General features: G+C 58.4%; 1 protein-coding gene across 3 annotated transcripts in view; it reads left to right on the top strand.

The window, feature by feature from the left end:
• The window catches only part of RGS12 (regulator of G protein signaling 12), a gene marked incomplete at both ends in the record, with an annotated part of 77,772 nt that overhangs the window by 45,460 nt on the left and 5,096 nt on the right, over positions 1 to 27,216 (top strand). For 2 of the 3 annotated variants that reach the window (XM_080697425.1, XM_080697426.1), the window contains 12 exons: positions 13,985 to 14,154; positions 14,663 to 14,755; positions 15,448 to 15,591; positions 16,388 to 16,567; positions 16,776 to 16,929; positions 18,454 to 18,530; positions 19,768 to 19,962; positions 20,181 to 20,254; positions 20,723 to 20,849; positions 22,333 to 22,429; positions 23,930 to 24,009; positions 25,625 to 25,687. In XM_080697425.1, coding sequence (XP_080553551.1) covers positions 13,985 to 14,154; positions 14,663 to 14,755; positions 15,448 to 15,591; positions 16,388 to 16,567; positions 16,776 to 16,929; positions 18,454 to 18,530; positions 19,768 to 19,962; positions 20,181 to 20,254; positions 20,723 to 20,849; positions 22,333 to 22,429; positions 23,930 to 24,009; positions 25,625 to 25,687 — 1,454 coding nt within the window. Of the gene's footprint in view, positions 1 to 13,984; positions 14,155 to 14,662; positions 14,756 to 15,447; positions 15,592 to 16,387; positions 16,568 to 16,775; positions 16,930 to 18,453; positions 18,531 to 19,767; positions 19,963 to 20,180; positions 20,255 to 20,722; positions 20,850 to 22,332; positions 22,430 to 23,929; positions 24,010 to 24,366; positions 24,521 to 25,624; positions 26,153 to 27,216 lie in introns of those variants that run through there. The other variant, XM_080697424.1, reaches the window with a different exon arrangement.

Here is a 27,216-nt window from a genome sequence, read left to right as displayed (position 1 = left end):
GGGCTTCAGCAGGGGACGCATGCGCCTGTGGACAGCAGCAGGCCTTGCGGACTCTGAGAGCTCGAGCAGACAGAGAAGCAGCGAGACCTTGGGGTGTTTGAATGACAAGACGACCAAATTAAATCTGACAGACAGACAGAACTTTGCACCCGCTAGAGAACACACTGCTTCCCAGATGCACACGGGACATTTACCACATTTAGAAAACATATATATATCATACAAATCATATCTGCTGCCAGCAGGGTAGTTAAATAGATGTCAGTCACAAAAATATAACAAAAATAGCCATACATTTGAAAGTTAAAGCCATACTTGTAAATAATCCATAGGTCAGGAGCAAATTAAAATGGAAACCCTGGTACAATTTAGAATTATTTAGAAATTACAGTACTGTGTATCAACACCAGTAATTTTTAGAGAAAAATCTAAAGCATTAAGGTACATATTAGAAAGAAGCTTGAAAATACAGGAAGTAGGCATTCACCATAAGAAAGCAGGAAAGCTGGACGTAGTGGCACTCACCTGTAACCTGGCTCTTCAGAAGGCTGAGGCAAGTTCAAGGCCAGTTTGTTTAACTTAATGAAAACCTGTCTCAAAATAAAATTTTAAAAAAGGCTGGGACTCCAGTTCAGTGGTGAAGTGCTTGCCTGGTATGGCTTAGGTCCTGGGTTTGTTCCCAGTACCAAAGGAAAAGGAAGTAGGATAAAACAAAAATAAAATAAATTCAAAGCTATATTAAAATAGGAAATAATAAGAATAAAAAGAGAACATAAAACAAATAGCCAGGCGTGGTAATCCCAGCATTCGGGAGGCTAAGACCAGAGGATCACGGTTCGCAGACAGCCTCAGCTACTTAGACCCTGTTTCAGAATAAAGAATAAAAAATAGGGCTGGGGGTGTAGCTTGGAGGTCAAATGCCTCTGGGTTCCATCCCCAGACCCACACACAAAAAAAAATAGTATGTAACTTAATAATAGCACTAAAAGAAATGTCTTAGGCAATTATGAGTAAGAAAATTAGGGAGAAGACAAAGATAGCACCACAGATGAAAAGGTGCCTACTTGTAGTTAGAGACCCAAGTTACAAGAAAATTACATGAGCACTCTATACTAATCCCTCTGATGACTCGATCAGTTGGACAACTTATAGGAAAATACAGACTATGAACATTGACAGGAGGAGAAACGGATTAGCTGCTGATCAGCAGAGGCAACGTGATTTGGAGGTCAGGCACCCATCCCACTGGGCCCAAACCAGTTATGTGTGAGTGTATCAGTCAGCTCAGGCTAAGTAACGCTGCAGTAAAAACACCCCCAATCCCTGTGGCTTCAACACAGAAGATCATTTCTAACGTGCCTACTGCAGTTTGGTTTTGTTTTTGTTTTAAGCGTTCCCCGCAGGAGCCTGGCTGTCAGAGCTTTTCTGTGTGGGACACTGGGGGCCTCGGGACACGGCAGAGCCAGCTGATGGTCCTTGACGCTGCTCCTCTTGGAGCACAGGCTTCACCGAAACGCATCATGGTCGGGCCTGACCTTGGCACCAGGAGCATGCATAATTCTCCCACGCAGAGAGCAGCGTATATTTTGAGCTTAACTTTGTCTACCACACATGGTATAGTTGAGGAAACTACTCAGCTCTTTTTTTTTTTTTTTTTTTTGTGGTACTGGGGTTCCTGGAAACCCTTCTACCTTCAAGCTACACTCCCAGGCCTATTTTATACTTTTTAAAAAAAATTTGGAAACAGGGTCTCTTAAGCCAGCAAGGCTGGCTTCGAACCTGCGTGATCCTCCTGTCTCCGCCTCCCAAGCGCGGGGCTTACAAGTGTGTGCCACCATGCCCGGCTACTCAGCTCATTTTATAAGATTTAGCCGTCCTCACTATTAAACTGGATGAGGATTGCATGAGAACACTAAATTAGTGGTCATTTTCATCTATGAACAAAGAATTACTAAATATTAGCAAATTGAACCCACTGGTGTTTTCAAAAAGTGCAGTCGTAATTGTGTTTTACCTACGGAATGCAAGGATAGTTAGACATGGGGAACTTACATCTCAGGTCCCCATTCATTTAGCAGTTTGGTTTTTTGAGCTTCTCCTTTATTCTGAAGACTGGTGGGTGCATTGTGAGTATAACAGCCCTGCCCTCCAGGGAGGACTCTTGGGGGCGTGCGAGCAGATCTGTTCATGATGAGGGAGTGGGTGCAGGTGACTCGAGATGGAGGCCAGACGCACATCCAGCAGCACTGAGCACTCACCTGGCTTGTTCTAAAGACCCGCCCAGTAGTCTGACATCAGGATCCAGGAAGAAGCCAGGGATGGCCCAGTCTCGGTGACTCTTCAACATCGCACTGTAGGTATGGTCAGTATTAAAAGATAAGAAAACCAAGTAAGTAAACCAAAATATGGAGAGGAAAAAACTAAATAACCATTGTTTACAAGTGATGTTACCATCTAACTACAAAACTGTGAGCACAGCACATGCCAGGCCTGACCACTAGAACTAGTGGAGCTCACAGACCAGACGTTAGCGGCTTTCCTGAGCCACGCGGCAGTTCTGTGGGACCGCATGTTGATATCCCAGAGGTGGGTTATTTCTGGGGAGGGGATAGGACCAGGATCAGTAGAGGTTTTAGATATACATTTATGTATAATTTTTCTTGTGTGTGTGGTGCTGGGGGTTGAACCCAGGGGCATTCTACCTCTGAGCTACACTCCCAGCCTGATTTTTTATTATTTTATTTTTTGTGTGGTGCCAAGGATGGAACTCAGGGGCATTCTGCCTCTGAGCTACACCCCCAGCCCTAGTTTTAGTCTTTTTATTTTTGAAATTGGGTCTCACTGAGTTGCAAAGGGCCTCGCCAAGTAGCTGAGGCTGTTCGCAAACCGCAATCCTCTGGTCTCCGCCTCCCGAGTGCTGGAATTACAAGCTTGGCCACCACGCCCGCCTTTATTCTTTATTTTTGAAATGGGGTCTCACTAAGTACCTGAGGCTGGCTGTGAACTAGATCCTCTTGTCTCCGCCTCCCAAGTACTAGGATTGCAAGTACGTGCCACCGCACCCAGCTTACATTTAAAATTTTAAAAGAAAAAATATTTTACGAATTATGCATTCAAACTGCACAATGTGTATAATTTGAAATTACATGCTCTTCAGCCTCTGCATCTGGGACAGGTGACCCACTTAAGACTGGCATTGGATGCCTGCCGTGTGCTTGGTACTCTCGTGGCTCTTATGCTGTAGGACATGGTTATTACCGTGGTTTTAGAGGAAGGCTAAGTAGCTCCCCAGTTACTCAGTAAGGATGGAGCTCTGGCCACATCCCTGTGAGGTCAGAGCACCATTATTACCACTGGTTTATACCACTGTTTTATGGAAAGGTGGACCGCCCTGCCTAGCTAGGCAGGGGAGCGCCAAGGCTCCTGGCCAGGGCGTGGCCGTGCCGCCCCAGCCACCCTGCCGGGCCAGTGGGACAGCCAGAAGAAGCCAGAGAGCAGAGCCGACTGCTTCCCCACTTGGTTTTAGGGAGAAAGGGAGGGCATGGCTGCTTCCCCCTCAGGGGGCCCAGCTCAACAGCTCCCTCCATACAAGAGCCCAAGGCCTGCAGCTCGTGTGGGCATGCAGGAGGGAGAGCACGCAGGCCCTCAGGGTGGCGCCCGAGCGCTGCCCCTCCACTGGGGAGACGTCAGGCCACGGCGGCAGGCCCAGGGGTGGGCAAGAGCTGCTTGCAACTGCAAGTCAGGGGACAGGGGGCATGACCACAGTTTTAGAACCCCAGTTTGAGACTAACTGCCCCCCTTTTTGGGCAGTACTGGGGACTGACCTAGGGGCACTTTTCCACCAAGCTGCATCCGAGCCCCTTTTCTTGTATTTTGAGACGGCATCTCACTAAGTTGCTCAGGCTGGCCTTGAAGTCGAGGTCCTCCTATCCCAGCCTCCAGCGTAGCTAGGATTAGCATGGCTAGGACAAGTGACTTTTAAACTTGAGCCGTACTAAAGGTGCAAATAACCAGGCGCAGTCTCACGTCTGTGGTCCCCAGGCCTCAGGGGCGAGGCAGGTGGCTCTTGATCGTCTTGGGCAATATAGTGAGACCTGTCTCAAAAGGAGAAAGTACACAGATCACCTTCTGTCTAGCTTTACATCTAACATACTGCCTTTATTACTGAAATGATGTAAAGTCATAATCATCCCAGAAAGTGCAGGCCACATGGCTGCCAGGCCACGCTCACCCTCATGTCATGGTCTTGTCCTTGGTCTCGTGTCCCTTCTCCCTGGTGGGTGGCCTGTAGCCCTCAGGCTGGTGAAGGAGTCCTGCCTGCCCCGTGGGCTTTGTGCCCTCTCCTCGGCTCCACCCCGGCCCTGCGCGTAGGCCTTGTGGCCCTGGGTTTTTCCAGTGCCGTGGCCCTGCCCAGGCTCCAGGGAGGCTCCCTCGGGAGTCCTGCATGGGGCAGCGTCCTCTTAGTGGGGCCTGCCAAGCTGGCCAGGCTCAACTTCATGTGTGGCTCTTGGCACAAGAATAAAGAGAATAACTTCATAGATCATAAGCATTCTATTCGTGGAAATGATATAAATCAGTTTCACAAAGGAATCAGCCACCAGTAGATAATGTGAGTTCTTTCAAAGGCTCAAGCCAGCATTAGAAGAGGGAGCTCGTCTGAAAAATGGGCCACGTCCCCTCGCGGCAGTGCTGGGCTCCTGGGGCCAGAGGCGGCTTTGGCGGCCAGCCACTGGTGGTGGCAGCTGTTGGCTCCAAGCCTGGGATCTGGGAGGCAGGCGCAGTGACGGCATGCGTCTCACTCCCGCCCGACACTTCCCACACTGACCCTTTTCCGTTGCCGTTCTGCCCACCCTGGCGGCCGCCGAGCTCTCCTGGCATTTGCCCCATCTGCTTGGCATTTCACTCTCCAGAAGCATCACTTCGGATGCAGAAAGTCTGTTCTGCGGAGCGCTGTGAGAGCGGTTATAGATGAGACGGTGCAGCGCTGGCCCCGGGAGAGACCCGGATGCAGATTGGTCCCGCGTGGGCCGGCGCTTCTCCTGGGCCCAGCAGTACCACAAGTACGCAGCCCCGGAGCTTTCCTAGGAATTGCCCAGCCCGCATCGCCCTGCGGGCCGACGCCGGAGTGAGAAGGGCTGTGGTGGTGCTGGAACTCCCCGCTCCGCGGTCCTCCCCAGCCTCGGGCAGGTCAGACAGCACCCCAGACCCGGCAGCCTCACCCGCAAAGGGGCCTGTCCAGGGACACTGCCATCCCTCCACTGTGGTGAGGAGGCCCTGCAGCCTTCAGATGCGTTTCGTCCTAACTGCTCACGCAGCACGCGGCGGACCTGCCCTGGCGTGCGCTGCGCTTGCTGTGGTGAGGGCTGCTGGCTCGTAGCTGCTCTGTGTGTGTTCTAGGGGCAAATGGCTAAGGACAGTCAGGATGACGGGGCCAGTTCTCTACTGACATGGAAAGGGGCTGACGACGCACTGACTGGGGGAGCTTGAGCAGATGTGTAGACGGAGGCACGCACGTCTGCACTCAGCGCTGTCCGGGGCCGAGAGCGACATGGGAGCGTGTGCCGGATGCTGCTGTCTATGTGTGATGTTCCGTAGACAGAGCCGGCGGCCTGGGCCACTGGAGGGAAGGCACGCGATTGGCCTGCAGGTTTTGGCTTTGGTTTTCCAATTGGTGATAGGAGGGTGCCCTGTGTGTGGTGAGGACGCCTCTGAAAGACTGGGGCCCCTGAAGGAGACTGAGTGGACAGAGAAAGGCCATCTGTGAAGGCTCCGCCATCAGCTAAATCAACGCCACTGAACCATGCCGGCAGAGGCTTTACTGCAGAACCCCGCCAAGAACGCGGAGGAGAAAGCCCAGAGGAAGCTGGGCCACTGAAACAGGCCCCATGAGGAGCAAGGCGCTTGCCAACCTAGGGTGCGCCCCATAGTCTAACTACGGGCTGCGCACCCTTGCCCAGAATGCTTGGACCAACCAGAGTGTTTGGGACTTCAGACTTTGCTTTTGGAGGGGAATATTCGAGTACACACAGGGACATCTTGAGGATGGGACCTGGGTCAACATGTGAAGGTCATTTATGTTTCAGGTATGCCAGTGCACAGAGCCTGAAAGGCATGGCTGTGAGCTCTGTTTCGTGGGCCAGCGTTTTCTGTGATGGTCACTGGAAGTCGGGCCTAGTGTTTTCTGCTGTGATGTCATATCTGGTCCAAGGTTTGGGATTTGGGTAATTTGGATTTTAGATCTGGGATTAAGGCTGGTCCACCTGTATTACAAGGAGAGGGAGATACAGCGCTGAAGCTCGGTGCCCTACCGCGGAACTGAGCAGAATGTCGTGACAAACTGACATCACGCACCTCCTAAAGAGAGGCGGCCAAGGACAGTGTCGGCTTGGGGTATTCTGCCAATCTCAAGAAGCATTAGACAGACTCAAATTAAGAAACAGTCTTAAATCCTTGACCTCACGCCAGACATGGTGGTACACCTGTAATCCCAGTACCAGGGAGGCTGAGACAGGAGGATTGCACGTTTGTAAACAAAGCCCCTGGCCTTCATCAAGGCCTAGACACAGAGGAGGTCTGGGAGCCCTGGCAACACGGCTGTGGGAAACCTGCAAAGCCCAGGCTGGCGAGGCTGGGATGCGGGCTGTGTGCAGTGCCCTGGCATTGATGCCTGCACTTGCTTATAAGAGGATAGCCTCGTCCTGCCAGCTGCAGGGTGAAGAGGCAGGCAGTTCCTAGTGGTCTCACGTAGCTCAGAAACCATCACCAGTGGTGGGTGTGTTGAGAGGTGGGGATGGAAGGGGCTGAGCAGACGTGGCCAGTGGGCCTGGGAGGGGCATGGGTCCTTTTTACTGCCCTTCTAACTTTTCTCAAGCCTGAAATGATGTCAGAATGAAAAGCTGCTAGCCGGGCATGGTGGCGTATGACTGTAATCCTGGTACTTAGAAGGCTGAGGCAGGAGGATTGCAGGTCCCAGGATAGCCTCAGCAAGTAGTGAGACTTATCCACCTAGTGAGACCCTGTTTCAAAATAAAGATAAAACAGGGCTGGGTATAACCTGGAGGCAGAATGTCCCTGGGTTCAGCCCGTTACCACGCGCGTGCGTGGTGGGCGCTGGAGGAGGGCATTCCTAGGCTGAGTGAAGGTGTTTCCAAGTGGCCCTGGTCCCCGGAGGGACTGGCCGACTGGTGCCAGCACCTTCGCTTGGGCGTCCTCGCGGCCCTGCCGGGCTCCTTGGGCTGTGGGCCAGAGCATGAGGCCCAAGGCGGGCGTGCATTGCTTCCGGGGCCTCTGCCTGCCTGTCCCCCCCAGCACTCACATCGGGCGCCTCAGAAACTGAGGTCGAGAAGTGTGTTGGTGGAAAAGGGAGGCCTTGAGCTCACCTTCATTTTAAACCCTGTGTGGGACTTGCACGCTCGCATGCATGTGTGTGTGTTACTGGGAACCTGGGCTGCTCCACCACTGAGCCACATCCTACTCCTTGATTTTGTAAATTTTGAAACAGGACCTCACTAAGTTACTGGCATCGTCCTCAAACCTGCGATCCTCCCTCCCGCCTCAGCCTCCTGAGCACTGGGGTCACCGGCATGTGCCACCATCACTTGTAGCATGGTTTTTCAAAGAAAATGCTGAGACTGACGAACGCGTTCCCAGCCACAGTAACGCCGTGTGGGTGGAGCAGTGTCCAGCCGGGATCCGCAGCAGAGTGCGGTGGCCGCAGCCAGATCTAGACCACCGCCGGATTTGGAGCACGAGGCTTCGTGGCGGCTGTCACGTCCCTCCCTAACAGAGCACCAAAGGCTCTTTGCTCATGGCTAGAGACCGTTCCCCAGAAAACAGAAAACAGTCACTGCCTGGCCTGCCCAGAAGAGGCGCCAGGCCCGCACCTGCCAGGTGCCGGGAAGTTTCCCAGCCACAAGGGGGCGGGGGGGGGGCCCTGCCAGGCCTGCAGGGTGCAGGTCTCCGGGGCTCGCCAGTCTCCTCTAGAAGTGTCTGTTCCTTGAGCTGGGCAAAGTGGCACACACCTATCCTCCCAGTTCTTGGGAGGCTGAAACAGGAGGATCTCAGGTTTGAGGACAGCCTCAGTAAGTAGTGAGACTCTCATCAACCTAGCGAGACCCTGTTTCAAAATTTAAAAAAATTAGGGCTGGCGGTGTAGCTCTGAGGTAGGTTGCCCCTGGGTTCAATCTCCAGACACACACACACACATACACACACACACACACACACACACACACACACACACACAGCATCTGTCCTTACTGTGCTGTTGTGCTTGGGAAGTGGTTTGATTTCGTCCGGTTGCTTTTCCTGTAACTAAAACATGCTCCGGAACCATGCAGATTGCGGAGTGCCCTTCTCATTGAGAAGACAGGTTCGTATATGGGATATAGAATATTTTAGTTGAAGCTGATGAGGCTGTCCTTGAACCTGAGATCCTTTTTTCTCAGCCTCCCAGCAGACACAGGGAAATAAGGGTTTAGAAACCTCAGGGCTACCGTGAGAAGCCGGAGTGCTCATCTTTCCTTCTCTGTGGCTCGTGTAATGAGCACGTTGCAGGAGGGTCCGTCCTAGCGTCTGGGCCAAGTGCTTGGTCACCGGTGCTGTGCGCTGCCCGGCCTAAATAATTCAGGCTGCTTGGCGGTGGTGGAGGAAGGTCTCGCTGTGAATTATGCATGCAGCTGCTCCAGGCTTTGTGCGGCGCAGGGCCCGCTCCCAGGAGCAGCGCAGGAAGGCCAGGGCCGCCTTTGTCACGCGGGGCCTGGGTCCCAGAGAAGCCGCAGTAACTTGCCCTCCCGGGAAGCCGAGCTAAGGAACAATGTCCCCGAGTGTGGCCCGGGCCTTTGCCCTGGCCCCGGGGCTGTGCCGGCTGACCCTGGTATGGATTCAGAGGGGTGGTTTACGGTGAATGGTTGGAAGTACGTGGTTAAGTGGCACCGCAGTGGCTCTTATCAGCTTCACCCAGGTAAAGTCCTTCCTCCGCCTGTCACCTTGCCGTGGTTGTCAGGGCAGGCTGACTTGAGCGGTCTTCAGGTATGTGTGCCCGGGGAGGGGCCTGCATGCGCCTGTGTGCGGATTGGCTGCCGCCTGGCGTGGAGCTGGATTCGGCCATTCCCAGTCGGGGTTCTAGGCCAGTGAACGGGGTGGGCAGAGGCCTGTGTCGCAGGTCCACTTCAGTCTTGCGTGTGACCGAGGTGTGTGGCGTGTAGCCCGTGTGCTAAGCCGACCAGCGCGACTGGTGGCTTTTCTAGTTTTAGCCAGCCTGAAACAAACCATAGAGCTTTCTCACCAGGAGAGCATTTCTTTGACTCAGATTGGTCAGTTGAAAGAAAAAAAATAAACCACAACAATAATTAGAAAATGTTCTCTAAAGCAGTGATCCAGACAGGCTGGGTGTATTTTATGAATATCTTTTGTTGTTGTTACTGGCGATTAAACATAGACGTGTTCTACCTCCAAGCTACATGCCGAGCTGTGTGTGGGGTGGGCAGGGGCATCCTGAGGATTGACCCCAGGGACGTTCTACCTCTAAGATACACCCTTGGCCCTTTTTAAATTCGGGGTTTTGAAACAGGGTCTCTCTAGGCCCAAGGGCCTTGCTAAGTCGCTGAAGCTGATCTCACACCTGCAGGTCCTTCTGTCTCAGCCTCCCCCTGCTGGGGTTACAGGCATGCACTATTGCACCCAGCTTGTAGACGTCCTTTCTTCTTTGGCTTAGAATACGGTGTGTGCTTTTGCTGCAGGGTTAACACCAGAGGCTCAGGTCGGCAGCTGGAATGGCCACTGAACTTGAGGCTTGGTGTGTGGTCCCTCCGAGTCTGGCCCTGAGGTTTGGGTAGGAACCTTGGTGTGTGCAAGGAATTTCCTCACATCCAGGTGCTGCTTGGCACCCCACATCAGGCCTGCCATAAATGTGTACCCCTTTGCATGTGACGAGCCCAATTGTGGCCTGTGAAACTCAGGATTGATGTGGACCATGGTGAGGAGGAGACTGTGTGTGTTGAGCCCTGTAGAGACTAGGGCTGTGATTTGGAATCCATGGAGGTCTCTGGCCTTAGCCCCTCTGAAGGGGCTCTGTCCCCCCCTCTTCTGTATTCTCTATTCTTCTGCAACTTACATGCATAGATTTATTTATTTACTTATTTATTTCTTGCAGGACTAGGGATTGAACCCAGAGGCATTCTACCTCTGAGCTGCACCCCCAGCCTATTTTCTTTTATTATTATTGTTTTTTTTTGTGGGTCTGGGGATGGAACCCAGGGGCATTCGACCTCCGAGCTACACCCCCTGTCCTATTTCTTATTCTTTATTTTGAAACTGGGTCTCACTGAATTGCAGAGGACCTCACTGAGTAGCTAAGGCTGTCCGCGAACCGCAATCCTCTGGTCTCAGCCTCCCGAATGCTGGGATAACACAAGTGTGTGCCACCATGCCCGGCTTTATTTTCTATTTTTTATTTTGAAACAGGGTCTCACTAAGTTTCAGAGGGCCTCACAAAGTAGCCGAGGCTGGCTTTGAACCTGCGATCCTCCTGTCTCAGCCTCCCAAGCACTAGGATTACAAGTGTGTGCCACCACGCCTGGCTAGATGCACATATCTAAAATAGAGTCACTCACGTTTCAGTGTGAGCTCTTAGGATTAGAACAGTCCCGTGGGGACATTTTTATGGGACCGTAATCGCCCTGATTTCCCCGCTTTGAAGCATGTGTGCGAGCCTGGGGATGTGGCCGTCAAACACAAAATGGTCAGGCTGCCCCCAGCGCTCCTACTGGGCCGTGGTGCTAGGCTTGGCTGCGTCCTGCCTGGTCTCTCAGGTCAGGGAGGCTGGCTAGGGGGGCCTGGGTTGCCGTGCGGGGACGCAGCCCTCAGTGTCTGAAGGCGGGGCTCTCTCAGCCCCGCAGCAGTGCGGGGCACGCCGGAACCCCCGCAGTGAAGGGCCGTGTGGCGCAGCAGTGGCTGCTCCCTGGTCCCGAGCGCCTCGCCCGCACGCGTCCTTCCTGGCTCTCTGTGTCCGCTGTGTGGTGTGGGTCTTGCCACGCGAGGCTGTGTCTTCTCAGCGTGACATCATGCTTGGGAGACCCTAGGGCGAGGACTGGCCCGCACCAGCAGATGTCATAGAGTGGGCACTCCACAACCTAGCAGGCCAGCACACAAGGCGATGAGTCGTTTGCTTTTTCAGAAATGTTAATTTCTTTCTGAATTGGCCTTTCAGAGAGTCATTATTGATCTGTGAGTCTTAGGAAGCTTTTCGTATTTGCCAAATCTTATAGAGATGAGTTGAGTCAACATAAAGGCCATCTTGTGCGTATACCTTAACCAACGTTCATTCATTCGACAAACATGCCACCAGGACGGCCAGTACCGGGCAAGGCCAGTACCGGGCAAAGCCAGAACGGCCCCGGCTGGCTGACCTGCAGCTGGCTTGATGGGCGGCGGCACAGGGCTGGGCTGGGGCTCTGGTGGGACTCTCCCTCCAGCATGCTGTGCCTCCAGGTAGCAGGAGTAGGTGTTTTCCTGACACCGTATTTATTGCTGGGATCCAGACATCTTTTATTTGAGAAGGAAAAGCTTCATCCTGGTCTGTCGGGTTAGCTGGGCTCTCTGCAGTTCAGTGGGTCAGCCTGCCTCCTAGTGCCCACCGCTTGGCTGCCGCCTGGGCAGCCTCGGACCACCCCCCGCAGGGTGAGGAACACGGGCCCCTGGGAGCGCCCTCATTTGGGTGCCTTATGCATGCGTTTCCTGGCACGGAAGGCTCTTCCCACGCCGAGGTCAGCTTCCGTTCCTTTTGATCCGTAGTCAACCTTCATTGCCCCAGGGAAAGAAGCCAGAGGAAAACTGCTTGGCCTCATCCCCCGGAGTCTTGAGGCCGTGTGCCTACCACACTGAATGGCAAGGCTCCTGGCCCTGCGCCCTCACTCCACACCAAGGGCCCCGCTGGGCATGTGTGTTCTGGTCACTCTCTGGTCACCTCCATGTTGACAGCTGGGCACCACTGGCCCCTAGTCCTTCCTCATTTTAGGAGCAGCAGTGTGTGCCCACTGCCAGCGGCCACTGAGTGCACTGGCTCTGCCTCGGGATGGCATCAGGTGCTTCAGCTTCCGGCCCCTGCATGCGAGAGGCCTGGAGCCTCGTCCTTGGTCAGTGTCCAGGCACCCTGGCCTCACTGCCGGCCCAGGGCAGGTGTTTCTGGCGGGGTTTCCTGCCCACTCTCCGCCCAGCCTACAGGAGGCGCCTCTGCGCTCAGACCTTGGCCAGTCAGAGGCTGCAGAGGGCGCCCACGGGCCCACCGGTGCCTGTGCCACAGTTACTATAGAGAGCCAGCCCCCGCTGGGACCCTGCCCCAACGGGAAGGGCGGAGCGAGAGTGCGGATGTGCTCAGGAGTGTGGTTTGAGCCCACGCGCATGTAAATGGAGCTTTCCAGTGCGGGGAGGCCTTTCCAGATGGTTCTGTGGGCCTGGTGGCACAGCCGCTGAGTGGAGCAGCAGCCAGGCCGGGCCCCGGGTTCCTAGAGGCGCTGGCTGCGCTGTCCCCTGGGTGAGCCTGTGCCCTCCAGACGCGCCGGGCGGAGCTGTGTGCCAGCCAGCGCAGGCCTCCCTGAGCCCTCAGAGCTCTGGTGCCCGATACCACACGAACACTGACCTCAGGAGTGACTCCGACCCCAGGGTGGGTTCACACCAGGGAATGGTGTGGGCTTCAGTCCTCTAGGGGACTCCCTTGAATCCTCTCTGGTGTTGCAGTCATGTGACTCCCTGACTTTGCCCTCTGAGTGTGAACTGGCTGAGCTTGGGTGGCCCTGCCCAGAGCCTCAGCTGCTCACTGACCCTAAGACTGAGCGCTGGAGGCCTGAGGTCACGATTCCTGCTCCTGGCCTTGAAGGCCACTTTTCTGTGACCTTCTTTGAAGCCCTCCACACCCTGGGTTGAAGACCATCCTGGGCCGCAGCTGTGACAGATGCTGTGCGCATGTCCGTGTCTGGTGTGGGCACAACGTCAGGTGTCATCACGGCCCCTGCGGCCGTACGCAGACCTCCTTCCTCTCCTACTTCTGGGCCATCTCGTTAGAGAGGGCATGTCAGAGGTTGGCCTGGAGCTGGAGCCCATTAACTAGTCCCTGGGGTTTCACCCCGTGAGTTTTGCTGCGTGGCAGACCAGCCCAGATGGCCTACACCACAGGCCGGGCAGCGGGTGGTGTCCATTTGGTGCACGGAGCAGATGAAGCAGCGGGGTGGCAGCTGTGAAATGATGGCGTTTCATTGGACTTGACAGTGCTGTGAGGAGTTACTGTCCTCGTTGGCCTTGCTGCTCAGAGCCCAGGCCTCATGGCGCAGTGCGGTGGTGGCCTCACCGCCCTCATCCAGCTCCGCTCCCGTGGGACGTGCCCTGCTCGTGCCAAGGAATGCATCTTCTGGCCCGACATGCCACGGTGCCCAGTTTCCACCCAGCGCTGGCTGTACCCCCAGGCTCAGGCTGTGCTCTCGGGGACAGGTCAGGCTGCCTGCTCCGTCCGCGGGCAGCATGGTGGCGGGGCTTCCTGGACACCTCTCCTCCTCCACTTGGGGTCACCAGGGGTGGAGAGGTGAATGACACGGGGAAAGACTCGCGTGTGACCAGGCCTCAAGCTGCAGGCCGAGGCCTTGCGCCGCGTCGTGCTGGCGAGCCCCTCCGTCTGTATAGGCCATCTTCTCTGGCTCTCGCCGTTCTCGCAGCTCCGCGTGCTGCTTCTGCTTAAGGCTCTTCCTCTCCACCCCCTGGTCATGGGGTGTGAGTGTGCAGCAGAGCTGTGTCTGAGCTAGCCTGTGCAGCCAGCGAGGTGAGGTCTGCTGTGTGTGCCCTGCTACTGTCCGAGCTTCCTGGCGGCTGCGGCGGAGCACGCGCTGCCCGATCAGGCACCGTGGGGCCAGCTGGAAGCAGGGGCGGCCTCCCCGGGGCGGGCACTCTGGGCAGGCGCAGGCGCAGGCGGGCCAGTGTGTCTGTGTTGGTCTCGCAGAGTTGACGGGCGCTGACCTGAAGGACTGCGTCAGCAGCAACAGCCTAAGCAGCAATGCCAGCCTCCCCAGCGTGCAGAGCTGCCGGCGCCTGCGCGAGAGGAGGGTTGCCAGCTGGGCCGTGTCGTTCGAGCGTCTGCTGCAGGACCCCGTCGGCGTCCGCTACTTCTCTGTGAGTGGCACTGCCTATGCTCTGTGCTGGGGCCGCTTGAGGGGATCCAGCACCCAGGGCTCAGAGGGGTGTCTTGGCCCCCATCGACCACGTCTCCCGCAAGCCCCCACAGCCTGCGGTAGAGTCCCCTCACACTGGCACCCGCCCCAGCCCTCAAGGGCCCAGGTGGGAGCCCCGGCCCAGCCTGCCTTCCTGGCCTGGCCGAGAGCTCTAGAGCAGGTGCTGCGGTGTTTCTGTAAGTGCTTGGAAGCCAGGCGTGTGCTGCCAGGTCCAGCTACGAAAGACACGTTTGGCCCTCAAGAAAGCAGGGCGAGCGCCAGCGTGGCCGTCCTTGAAGTCAGGCAGCCCTTCAGTTTTCGAGCCCTCGGGTCGGTCACAGAGGCTTGCTGGTGGTGACCTGTGGTCTCCGTAGGAGGCAGTAGGGAGACCCTAGGAATGAAGACGTGGCCAGTGCTGAGCGGGCACGGGCACAGAGCGGGGCCAGCTCACCTCTCTCTGTTTCTCTTAGGACTTTCTAAGGAAAGAATTCAGTGAAGAGAACATTCTGTTCTGGCAGGCCTGCGAACACTTTAACCATGTTCCTGCTCACGACAAGAAAGAGGTAAATCTCCTGCTCAGGTCCTCCAGGCGAGCGGCAGGCTGGCGCAGGGCTGGCATCAGTACAGCTTGTACAGCTGCTGGAGAAGCGTTTTCACAGGATCGGAAATAAGTTATTTCTTTTTCAGAATCAAACTTTAAATATGTATGATCTTTAATTTTGCCCATCATAGTTTGCATGGGCGCCTTGAGCCACGGGGCTTGCCAGCAGATGCTTTGCACTCAAAGCATAGGGCTTGGGAGGAGGGCAGGGGAGCCGAGCTCGAGCACCCCCACCCACGGCGTGGCACTCCTCCCTCGGCGTCCTGGCCCAGGCCTGTGGGCTCTTCCCCAGGGACCCTCCCGTGGAGGCCTGGTAGCTGCCCCGTGCTCTGAGCTCCCCGCTTTGCCAGGCCTCGTGTGTGAACCCACTCCTGGCGGGGGCACAGGGAGCCTTCCTAAGGGCCGCAGGCAGCACGTCCTGCCTTTGCACCTGCCGAGGGGCCATTTGGAAGCTTCCAGAGGAGGAGGAGTTCAGCAAAGGCTCTCACTGGCTCGGCCTTTTCTTTATTAGCTCAGGGCATCCACATTAGGGCGGCCCATGAGTGTGGTCTGTAGTGCGCAGAGTCGTGCCAGGCCGGGGGAGCAGTGAGGCAGGCAGACAGCCGGCGCGGAGAAGCCACGCCACGCAGCTGCTCACGCCTCCATTCCTGGCAGCTTTCCTACAGGGCCCGGGAGATCTTCAGTAAATTCCTGTGCAGCAAAGCCACCACCCCGGTCAACATCGACAGCCAGGCCCAGCTGGCGGACGACATCCTCAATGCGCCTCACCCGGACATGTTCAAGGAGCAGCAGCTCCAGGTGGGACTGCGGCGCGGGCCTGGGTGTTGTGGGCCTGGGCTCAGCACGCGGCACCGCCGAGCTGCCGACCACAGCGTGGGGAGGGCAGCTGCCCCTGGGCTTCGGTGCAGAGGAGCACAGGTCGGCCAGGCGACTTCACAAGAAGGCTGCCCTCCATGGCCCAGCCATCTGCACGGCCGTACTCATGTGTGCACGTGGAGGCGACACCGGGCCCTTTTGAGTGATGTAGCCCATGCCTGGCTTGGCTCTGGGCCCCAGCCCAACAAGCCCACTACGGGCACGATGGCCAGGCAGGAGCAGTGCACACCAGCCCACCAGCACCACACCGGCTTCAGAGGCTGAGGCTGGTGGCGGGTACCCGGGGGCCACAGCCACCAGCACGGTCGCTACGGAGCACACCCTGCATTCACACGCCGCGTAGTGGGAACGCGGCGAGGCCTGCTGCCATTGTTTGGGCACCGTCTGTCTGTTGATGTTTTTAATTGGGGGGACTATGTGACGAGGCTGCGCCGGCCTTGGCAGACCTGCTGTGACCTAGGGTTGCAGGACTGACAGGAAACACAAGAAGAGGTGGGGCTCCAGGCAGCCCTTGCTCCGCCACTAGGCCCTGGCTGCTGGCCTTGCACGAATCACAGGAATTCACTCATTTTAAGAGTGATAAAGGAACATCTGTTAAGAGAAAGTGAGCTGTATAAGAAGCGGTGGCACGGCCGAGGGAAACGCCAGGGCACGGCCGAGGGGCGTGGGGGAATGTCCAGTCGCTTCTGTAACGCGCTGCGTCGTGTTCACTCCCCAGATCTTCAACCTGATGAAGTTCGACAGCTACACTCGCTTCCTGAAGTCGCAGCTGTACCAAGAGTGCATCTTGGCGGAGGTGGAAGGCCGCGCCCTGCCTGACTCCCAGCAGGTCCCCAGCAGCCCCGCCTCCAAGCACAGCATCAGCTCCGACCACTCCAGCCTGTCCACGCCCAAAAAGGTGCCACGGCAGCGCCTCCCCGCCGCGTGGGCGTGAGGGCCAGGCCGCGGCCTCTGGCCAGCAGGGCGGCGCTGGGGCTCGGGGTGCCGAGGCGTCTAGACCATCCCGGGGTCCCTAGGCGCACGGCTCGGCCTCCCCCTGGTGTGCGCGCTGCGTAACGTTCAAGTGGCTTCCCGTCGTTTTACCCGAGGCTTCCGTTTGCCTACAGTTGAGTGGAAAAACGAAATCAGGAAGGTCGCTGAACGAAGACGCGGCGGACGAAGACAGCGAGAAGAAGCGGAGAGGGCCCTTTTTCTCCTGGTCAAGGAGCAGGAGCACGGGCCGGTCCCAGAAGAAGAAGGAGACTGGGGACCATGCCCACGGTGCGTGCACGTCCCTTGGCCCCGAGGTGCCGGCGGGCGCAGAGGCCCCTCTGGAGGACGAGGAAAGGCCTGTTCGCCTGGGATCCGCGCATTCGAGCGGGCTGGAGGCTCTGGAAGCTTCCTCAGAGGCTCTCGCAGGGGCAGCTCACCTGACCCTGCGGCTCTCTGCTGCTCCTGGCCGAGGCAGCAGGTGCTTAAGCAGAAAGGAGAAAGCACAAAGGCCGCTCTCCTCCACCCACGGAGCCTGGCTGCACTTGGCCTTGTTCTGGGTCTGCAGGTGAACGCTGGCCTTCTACACTTCCTACAAAATGTGCACCAGCTCAGCATCAAGCATTGCCAGTTGTGGACCTTAAAGCAGGCCCACACTGGACTCGCTCTAGGGCCGGGGCTGCCCGCGAGTGTTGGAGGGAGGCAGCTGGGCGGTGCTGGGAGGGCCTTGGGTCTGAGCCTCTGTTGGCCACGCGCTGTCCCCACGCCACCTGGAGCTGTGCGTGCCAGGTGCCAGAGAGAGAGGAGAGGACTGGGGAAGACTTTCTTCCCTAAAGACTTTGAGAAACGGATCACTTTTTGAGAATGAGGGTCTTGCCTAGAGGCAAGGGGCTGGCACTAAGCCTGTGGTCCCTGATTATAACTGGGCAGCGACCATTACTGAGTGAGCCCAAGATGACAGAGCGGGGAGGCAGGTGAGAAGACCCCGTGCTCTGTGGCAGTGCTGTGCGGGGTCGGCCTCTGTGCGCTGCCTCTCCCTCCCCGGAGCAGCTGGGGGCCTGGCCATACTCCTGGCTGGCTGTGTGGGAGGGGTTCTCTCCAAAGCAGAGGTGGAGAGGGCACTGGGGATGGACTCCGGGTGGTTAGATGGGGCCAGGGCTCCCGAGTTCCTGGGAGATGGGAGTGTGCGCCACGTGGTCTGTCCCATACCTGACAGTCTGGAAAGGGTGCCTACAATCTCGCTGGCAGGGGATCCCCCAGATCCCCTCAGCCAGGGTGAGGGCAGGGCCTGGGTGGAGCCTGGGAATCCACTTCTTTGGGATGGGCTGGTGGTTGGAGGGCCACCGGGACCTGGGAGCGCTGCCTTACCAACCACCAGCCTGACAACCTCTGACCCCATGCTCAGCAGCCTGACTTGGGAGTAGATCTGTGTTTTAAAGCCCTTTCTGGCTTGTAATTCCAGTACTTGGGAGACTGAGACAGAAGGATGGAGGTTTGCAGACAGCTTCAGCAGCAGTGAGGCCTTCTGTGACTTAGTGAGACTTTCTTTTAAAATAAGGAATAAAAAGCAGGTCTGGGATTGTACCCCCGAGGTAGAATGTCACTGGATTCTGTCCCCAGCACCACACACACACACACACACACACACACACACACACACACACGCACACACACGCACACAATGAAATAACGTAAAAGTCCTTTCTGTGTCGGAGTATTCCCGGCACATAGGTCAGCCTAAGATTAGTCTATATGACGTGAGCAAGAGCAAAGCTCTCCCCTTGGACTCAGGCGCGTCTCTGTTTCCTGACCCAGATGCCCTTCATGCCAACGGAGGCCTGTGCCGTCGGGAGTCCCGAGGCTCCGTGTCCTCTGCGGGCAGCCTGGACCTGGTGAGCTGCCCCTCCCCTGTCCCAGCGGCCACAGCTGCCCAACCAGCATGTGATGAAGACCTGGCGTTCATTTCACAAATGGGCCCAGGGTCCAGCAGGGAGCCCGGCCTCTTGGTCCCTGGCCCAGGGTCCCCAGCAGTGTGAGAAACTGGTGGTGGGGGGTGCTTCTGGAGGACTAAAACTAGCCTGGGTTTTATTTCTTAAATTCTTCTGTTCTCGTTAGTTAACGTTTCTGCACTCCCACGAGGCATGGCACAGCACTTTGAAGCCAGGGCTTTGTGTCCCTCCCGCCAGCTCTGCGCAGCTGCTCTCTGCAGCCCCCCAGGAGCCTGCCGCCCTCCCCGCGCCAGCGCCCCTCACGCGCTGTGCGGTTGCCTGTCTCGGGCTTCTCGGGCCTCCATCCCAGCTGTGGAGTGAGCTGGGTGGCCTTGGGCGCAGGATCTGCCGTTCCTTAGCTACTGTCTGATAGGACTCTTGGGAGACGTTGGCTGCCAGTGTCCTATCATCGATAATTGCCAAGCAGCCAGCAGTGCAGGCTCACCACCTCTTCAGTTACTCCAGGGGCCGTGTCAGCTAGTGATGTGCCTGATGAGCCTCCAAACTCAAGTGTTTGGATCGAAAAATGTCTCTTATGGCGTTGGAATGTGTGTCTTGCCTACTCTGGGAGGCTGGCCTTCCCGCTGCCTCTGGTCCCTGGCTCCTCTCTGGCTTGGCTGGCTGTGGGCTTGGGCAGCGGGGCCAGCTGGACCATGAGTCTGTCACACCTGGCACCCAGCTGTCTTATTCCCGGGTGGTCTTGGGGACCAGGCGTGAGCCAGCACGGAAGCCTAGGCTGGTGCCGGCCCTGTACTTCTGCCCTCTTGGGCCTTCCTCCTCGAGGGAGGAGCTGCATGGGAGGACAGGGAGCCAGAAATGGGCCCAGCCAACCAGCTTCTAGGAGTCACCTTAGGCTAAAGAGATGTCCACGCTGTGGGCAGGAGTGGTGATAATGAGGTAAGCGGCTGCAGGTGCTGCCGCTGGAGGGGCTGATGCTGCAGCCCCAGAGGCGGCGGGCGCATAGGCACACCCACGTCCAGGGCGAGGGTTGGCTTGGGAAGGCGTAGACCCAGAGCTCGGGACACATCGCACGTGGCCCAGAGACACTGTTGGTGATGACTGGAGAGCCTAGCGATGAGGTGGGCTTTGGGGTCCTGGGCCTTTCCCCACTCCCTGTGATGTTGTGCCTCCCCGCCCACAGCCAGAGGCCAATAGGATGTCAGCACCCGAGAAGGACAAGGCTGCCAAGCACTGCCGCATCCACTTCCCAGACGGGACGTCCTGCACCATGGCCGTCAAGTCAGGATTCTCCATCAAAGAGGTCCTTTCTGGACTCTGCGAGCGCCATGGCATCAACGGGGCCGCAGTGGACCTCTTCCTGGTGGGCGGGGACAAGGTACTGGTGCCGGGCCTCCCGGTGAGGGGGCGCCTGGCTCCCGAGCTGGGGGTGCGCGGTGAGGAGCGGGGCCTGTGGCAGCGGCTGGTGTCTGGCCAGTGGCAGGGTGCTCTGCACGGCTGTTTTTGGAGCTGCTCTTTTGTTCTGCACAGCTGTGCACCCTGTGCTCGGCGTTTTGGGGACCTGCGCCCCCACTTTCGCTGCCTCTTGTTTCACAGCCGCTGGTGCTGCACCAGGACAGCAGCATCCTGGCGTCGAGGGACCTGCGCCTGGAGAAGCGCACTCTGTTTCGGTAAGAGGACAGCACGTACACCATTTCTGGAGGCTTCCAGAGTCTCCACTCGGCTTCTCAGGCCCCAGGCGCTCAAGCACTGCTCTGGCCTCTGCTCTTACCAGTGCATGAACACACGTCCGGGACAGGCTCTTGGCAGTGGTGGGGGCAGATGTGAGGGCCGCTTTCCCATCCTGCCCTGTGATAGGCTGCTCTGGCCCTAAGAGCGTGCCGGGAAAGGGGTCAGTGCCCTCCACCTGGGGACCCTGGCACTGGCCAGGCTGCCCGTGAGCTCAGGCCCGCCGTGAAGCACGAGGTCCATGGCCCTTGCTCAGGCCAGCTGTTAATATCAGAAAGGCCGTGGACTCTTCTCACGTGGAGGAAGGCACTCAGGGCCGAGGCTGGGCTCAGTCCTCTGGGCCTGCGTGGAGACTCTCCTGAGCTCCTGGTGCAGACAGACAAGAGCTTTCTGTGAATGTCCCCTCCCAGGTTGGATCTCGTTCCGATTAACCGGTCGGTGGGACTCAAGGCCAAGCCTACGAAGCCTGTCACGGAGGTGCTGCGGCCCGTGGTGGCCAAGTACGGCCTGGACCTGGGAGGCCTGCTGGTGAGGCTGGTGAGTGCCAGCCCTCGTGCCCTGTGGGCATCCACCGTCGCTCCTGGAGGACACAGCGAGGAGCCGGGCCCCACCTGGCGTCACTGTCCTCCGGGGCTACGGGACAGTCCCTAGGGATTGATATTTGCAGTATGGTTTTGCACCAGAGAAACCCAAATGAGAAACATGCTCGCGCACACACATGCGCGCGCGCGTGCGCATGCACACACACACACACACACACACACACACACACACACACTCTCCTGAAGTGCCCCACCATCTTTGGCAAATAGGGCTGCCAAATCCACCTGCTGTGGACCTCGGGTGGCACTGTGCCGAGCCGCATGCCCATTACGGATGGAGAAGCTGTACCTGGCGGCACGTGGGCCTCCATTACTTTGTACCTGAGGTTAAGGGGGAAGCTTGGCAGAAGCTCAGCAGCGCCCTGACCACCTCACCCCCACGGTGTTCGCAAGCCAGTGGCTGGGACCCGTGCGCCTGGCCCGCACTGCCGGGTTGGCTCCAAGCGCTGCCCTTCTCCCTCATCCGCTCTATCAGAGCTGATTCCAAGTAGTTTTAAATTTTTTGGAAACTGGCCTTGAAGAGGACAAGAGGAAGCTTTTCAGTTATGCCTGGCACCCGCTCTGAGTGTCTGGAGCCACATCCCCTGCAAGGTCTGCTGGGCAGAGATGGGCCAGCCTGGCCCTGGGAACACCCCTCTCCTCCACGCTGCTAGGACCCAGGCAGTCACTCGCCCCGTGCCTCAGCCTCCCACTGTAAAATGGGCCGTAGAGAGGCTGAGCGGTGCTCATTCCCCACTGAGCAGTGGCTCTGGGGAGGAGCCTCATCAGAGCACCTCCAAGGTCTCCCACAGCCCAGGCAGCACCCGGTGCACGCACCTGCAGGTACTGGAGGCCTCGGCCCGCCATGAGCCCCGGCCGCCCCAGCCTGTATTTGTTCTCTCTGTTGCCCTCTGGGCTGATGGGGCTTAGAACGCCAAACTGCAGGCTCCAGTCTCCTTTCTTAAGCAGGGGCTGAGATTTACCAATCGTGAGATTATCCAGCGAAGGAGAAGAGCTCTGGGCCATTTGGGTCCCAGCTGCTCTTAGGACTGCCCGTCTCTGGCCTGATCTGCCCATGTGAGCAGTACCCTGCTACCAGAGCCCCCTGAGAAGGGCCACTGCAGCACTGTCAGGTCAGCCCCCACAGAGGTTATGCGCACTGTCAAGACTTAGCCAGCTTCTGGTCACTGCCAGGATGCTGGGCGCGTACACGCACCCTCTCCAGCTGTGCCCCAAGAGTTCTCCATTGTCCTGCCTCCCCCGGGCGATGGGTAGACAGAGCCACCCTGTGGGTTCCTGGCCAGCAGCTCTGATCCCAGGGCTGGCTGATGTAAGATACCATGAAGCCTGGGTCCGTTGGCCTCGCTGCCATGGTCACAAGCAACTGTTCCAGGAAGCTCCAATCAAAATAAATTGCTTAGTGCATCATCTGTCTCTAGAGTGGAGAGAAGGAGCCCCTGGACCTTGGTGCCCCAATATCCAGTCTGGATGGACAGAGGGTTGTCCTGGAGGAGAAGGAGCCTTCCAGAGGTAAAGGTGTGTGTGGAGTGCGTCGGCCTGCCAGCCCCGGCCTGCTCTCAGTCTCCCTAATGACGCTGTCAGGCAGTGGGCTCGTGACCTCAGGGCCTGTGGGCACTGGAACTGAGGGTGGCACCGCCCCACAGGGGAGGGCCAGCAACACAAGGCGTGAGCTCGATGCCCTGAGCCTGTCAGCTGTGGGGAAGACCCAGGGCGCTCACCCACCACAGCGCCCTGCTAGAAAGCACTCAGAGGTCTTTCTTTTTTCTTCCTGGGAAGCCCTAGTCACTCTAGAACAGGCCCCCCAAGGGCTGTGGCCTCCTGGCCCTTTACCCCCTGCCCTGGTCTGGTGCGGGCCTGCCAGCGAGAGCCGACGCTGGCCACGTCTGGACTGCCGTGCTGCTCACGGTGCGCGGTGGGCCAGGTGGTCACCGAGCTCTCCCACTGGGTGCCTCGAAATGGCCGTCCTGCCCTCGAGTGCTCAGAGCAGCCTCAGGCCTCATGCCCCTGCCATCTACAAGCACTGGGATTGGGACTCTTGAAGGGGAGGCATTGAGGCCAGGTGGGTGAGTCTCACCTGTAGTTGTCCTCAGGCAGGCCGAGGTGTGGCCTCGGGGCAGGTGACAGCAGGGAGTTGGTCTCCTGGAGAGCTCTCTGTAAACCTCGGACGCTGGTGCAGGTGGGGCAGGTGACTTTGCACGCGGCTGCTCTAGGAATCTCAGGCTAAGCTCCCTCTCCAGGGCTGGGCCCGGGATTCCCAGGGCTCCATCGAAGCGGGTCACGCAGGGCTGGCACGGGACGCCCGTCTCCATCCCGCTGTGCTGCAGCCCGTGGCCTCCATGATCCCATCCCTGCCCCTCCCGCCTTCAGTCCCCAGTGCCCGCCCTGCCCAGCCCTGGTGGCAGTGGGCTGGCTGAGTGCCGCGCATGTCACCCACAGGGCGGCCACCAGCTCCACCCAGCAGCTCTCCTGCCTCCCTCCAGGGCAGGTGCAGTGCGTGGCATGCTCGTACCTGGCGAGTCCTCCATGAAGCCGACTCTTCTCCTTAGAGAGCGCGCATGCCGGAACACGACTCCCAAGTCCCCTTGTACTTCGGGAGCAGCCGGGCACCGCCCGCCCGGCGTCCGCCCGCCCTGGGGGTGCCGTGGGTTCCGGCCAGCGCATGCTCCTAGACAAGGAGCTTAGTGCATTTGGCTTCTCTATTGCTTTGCTTTCAAAGACAGAGGAACAGGCCAGACGTGGTGAACACGCCTGCTGTCCCAGGACTCAGGAGGCTGAGGCAGGAGGATCACAGGCTCAAGGCCAGCCCCGGCAACTTAGCAAGACCCTGTTTCAAAATAAAAAATAAGACGGGGCTGGGGGTGGAGCTCAGTGGTAGAACACCTCTGGGTTCAATTTCCAGTCCCACGCATGGGTGGGCAGACATATACACGCGAGAAAACACAGAGAACCAGACTGCACCCGGGTGCGGGGGCCTGGGAGCCAGGGCTGCTGCACAGCGGGTCGCACTGTGTTTAGCATCCACAGAGAAGCAGAAGGCTGCACCAGCCAGACAGAACACGGCCACGGACTCCAGTCCCAGGAACCACTCGGCTACGGTAATTCCCCGCGCCCGCCCTCTCCTCTGGGGCAGGCGAGGCTCCTGCGCTCCCCAGAGTCCAGTCCTGGCCCGTCCGTCTGGCGGAGGCTCCGTGCTCGGAGTTGAGGCCCAGAGCCTGCAGGCTCCTTGCACTCCCCGCGGACCCCCACGTCCTGCGAGTGAGTGAGCTGCCTCAGCTTCCCCGTGGGGCAGGTGGGCCTCAGAGCCGCCCTCTGCGGCCTGGCGCGCTCCATCGCCTGCGGCGCACACGAGTCCCTGTGGGTGCGCTCTGCGTCTCACGGGCTCGTATCTACAGATGAATCGTGCTGTCGTGTGTTGGAATGTTAGTAGAACTTTGACTTTCCTTCTGATGCAGGGAGAGGAAGGAACACTAGGCAAGTCTAACTCTATTAAGATAAGAGGAGAAAATGGAAAAAATGCTAGGGATCCCCGGCTTTCAAAGAGAGAAGAATCTATTGCAAAGATTGGGAAAAAAAAATATCAGAAAATTAATTTGGACGAAGCAGAGGGTATGTGTACTTCTTAAACATCCTCACCTTTCAGTGAACGCTCTCCCCATGTCCAGCGAGCCGCTGAGCCCTCTCTGCCCCGCCCGGGGCCGGCGACTCCAGTGCCCGCCACTCAGCCTGGCATGACTCCACCGAAGCCCAGTGGTGGGGCTGAGAGCAGGGGCCGGGGCACAGCGCCGTGCGGGGCGGGACCGTCGGCACGGGTCAGGGCCGAGCCGGGGGCGGCGGGCAGGCGGGAGGTGGCCCCGGGCCCCCAGGGGAGCCGAAGAGTCCCCGGAGACTGAGACGGAGGCCTTCTGGGGACAGAAGGAGAGAGGCTGGCGGCTGTTACTGTGGCTGCGCCGTGACTCCGGGGTCCTCACGGAGCCCGGCCTCTGAGGATGGCGGGGCTGAGTGTATAAAGCCTCCGCATCTGCAGACGCGGGGTGACCTGGGGACCGGAGGAAGCTCATCTAGACACCTGCACTTTGCATGGCGCATTTGGGTTTAGTAGGAAGCCCGGCCCGATGAGGAAGAAGGTTCTGAAGGAGCCAGTGATGAAGTTGGGCTGTGTGTAGGCCTCCCCGGCAGCAGGCAGGCGTAAGGCCCAGGTACCTTGCCTCACAGGGCTGTGGAGCCTAGGTAGGGCGGGTGCCATGCAGTGGCTCCTCGCCCACAGGTGGTGCCCCCAAGAGGCAGCCAGGGCCTTCTTCCTGCCTCTGTAGGCTGGCTCTCGGCTCCCAACCCGGGTGTCACAGCCACAGCTGGGCCCTGGCTCTGCCCATCACTCCTGTCCTGTCCTCAGAAGGGAGCCAGCACCCAGGTGTAAAAAGGCCCCGAGTGTTACGGCCAGCCAGGCCTGGGCTGGCTAAATGCCATCCGTGCATCACCCGGGGAGTGGAGGTTGCCCCGTCAGGTCTGCCTCTGACAGGGTGATGTTTGGGGCTCTGGGAGCAGGTGGTGCCCGGAGCAAGGCCCGGCCTCAGCTGGCTCTGCTGGTGGAGCAGCCGGCCCCAGCTCATCTGCCCAGGCAGCGCGCCCTGCCAGGGCCCCTCCCCGCGAGCGTGTGCAGCACGGTGCCTTCTGCTCTCCCTAAAGCGGTCAATGTGGATTTCCTTCCAATAGAGTTTTTTGAGCTCATTTCCAAAGCTCAGAGCAGCCGAGCAGATGACCAGCGTGGGTTGCTGAGGAAGGAAGATCTGGTGTTGCCCGAGTTTCTCCGCTTACCTCCTGCTTCCACAGAACTCGCCCTCTCCACCCAGGCCCTGGCCCAGGGCCTCGGCAGGAGAACTGCAGCAGGCCACAGCAAAGACAGCTCGTCCCCGCCCAGCGGGAGCTGGGAGCCAGCCCGAGACGGCGGCGACAGCCCGGCCACCAGCCCTGGCTCTGCCCACAGTCTCAGCTCAGCCCACAGCCCGCCTGGGCCCCCCGGGGCCAGCCCCCCTGGACAGAAGCCCCCTCCTGGGGCCGTCGGCTCCACGCATGCCTGGAGGAGGCGGTCAGAGGACGCAGAGAGCGGGCACATCCAGACTGTGGAGGACGAGCACGTGGCTGACCTGACCCTGATGGGAGAGGGGGACATCGGCAGCCCCAACAGCACATTGCTGCCGCCAGCCCCCAGCCCCCAGCACACACCCGGACCTCCCAAACCAGGTACCTCCAGCTTCTGAGCCCCACGGTCCACGTGCTCAGCTAAAGGGACAGCGTGGCACGGGCCACCTGGCACCGTTCTGTGCAGCAGGAGCTCTGCACAAGGGCGCCCTTCCCCATGTGGGCCCCGTCTCTGGGAGCCTCCTTTGCCTCTGAGTGGGTGGCAGGGGGTGCCAGGTCTGAGTCTGTCAGGGTGGGTCACTCTGAGGCTCAGACCTGCTGATTAGCTGCCCTGCAGGGGTACCTGGGGACAGGAACCCTGGGTCCACTGACACCCTGAGCAGAGCTGAGGTTTCTGAAATTGTGGGTGTTACTTTAAAAATCTGCATAGCTGCCATTTTTAGTTGTTTTAATCTCAAGATGGAAGAAAAAAGTAGTATTTGTCTTGAGCACGTGAACAAAGCCCCTGTGGTTTATGGAAGGACAGGCCCCTCTGGGGAGGTCAGGCTGCACCCCCAGCCCCCAGCACCAGGCCACGTGCTGGGCACCTGACAAGTGGTACGGCCACCCTGGAGCCTGCTGGACATCTCAGTGGAAGCGGGAGTTCAGTGTGTGTGGAGGTGACAGTCGCCCAGTGATCGGGTGGCTCCCGCCAGCCGCACATTCTAGAGCCCAGGCGAGGCTCCTTGCTCCTGCATGTGGCCAGCAGGGCTCCAGGGCCCCCTGCGCATGGCCGTGTGGAGCCCCGTGGTGGAGGCCACGAGCCTTTGGGTGTGCGCTCCCTAGAACACACTCAGCATGCACACCTCCATCTAGACTGAGCTGCCTGGGTCTCTGGGCTCCTGCGCCCGGCTAGGGCGCCCGGGATCACATCCTGCCAGGCTGTGATGGGCCATGCATGTCTGTGTCTCGGCACACGGCGCGGGGCGGGCTCCTGGGCGCCTGGCCTGGCTCCACGCCTCCTCCTGTCTGCCTCTGTAGAAGCCAGTTTGCATTTCCACCTGTGTCTGAGTCTGTTCTTCCAGGATAATAAACTCTAGATCTCGTCACTGGACTGGCTTTCAGCTCTTTTCTTCTCCATTTCTAAATGTGTCTCTACTTCACAAAACTACAGCTGCATTCGAATC

Source organism: Muscardinus avellanarius (genome assembly GCF_963383645.1).
Source record: "Muscardinus avellanarius genome assembly, chromosome: 6".
Taxonomy (NCBI): Eukaryota; Metazoa; Chordata; class Mammalia; order Rodentia; family Gliridae; genus Muscardinus; species Muscardinus avellanarius.
This window is presented reverse-complemented; position numbering and strand designations above follow the sequence as displayed.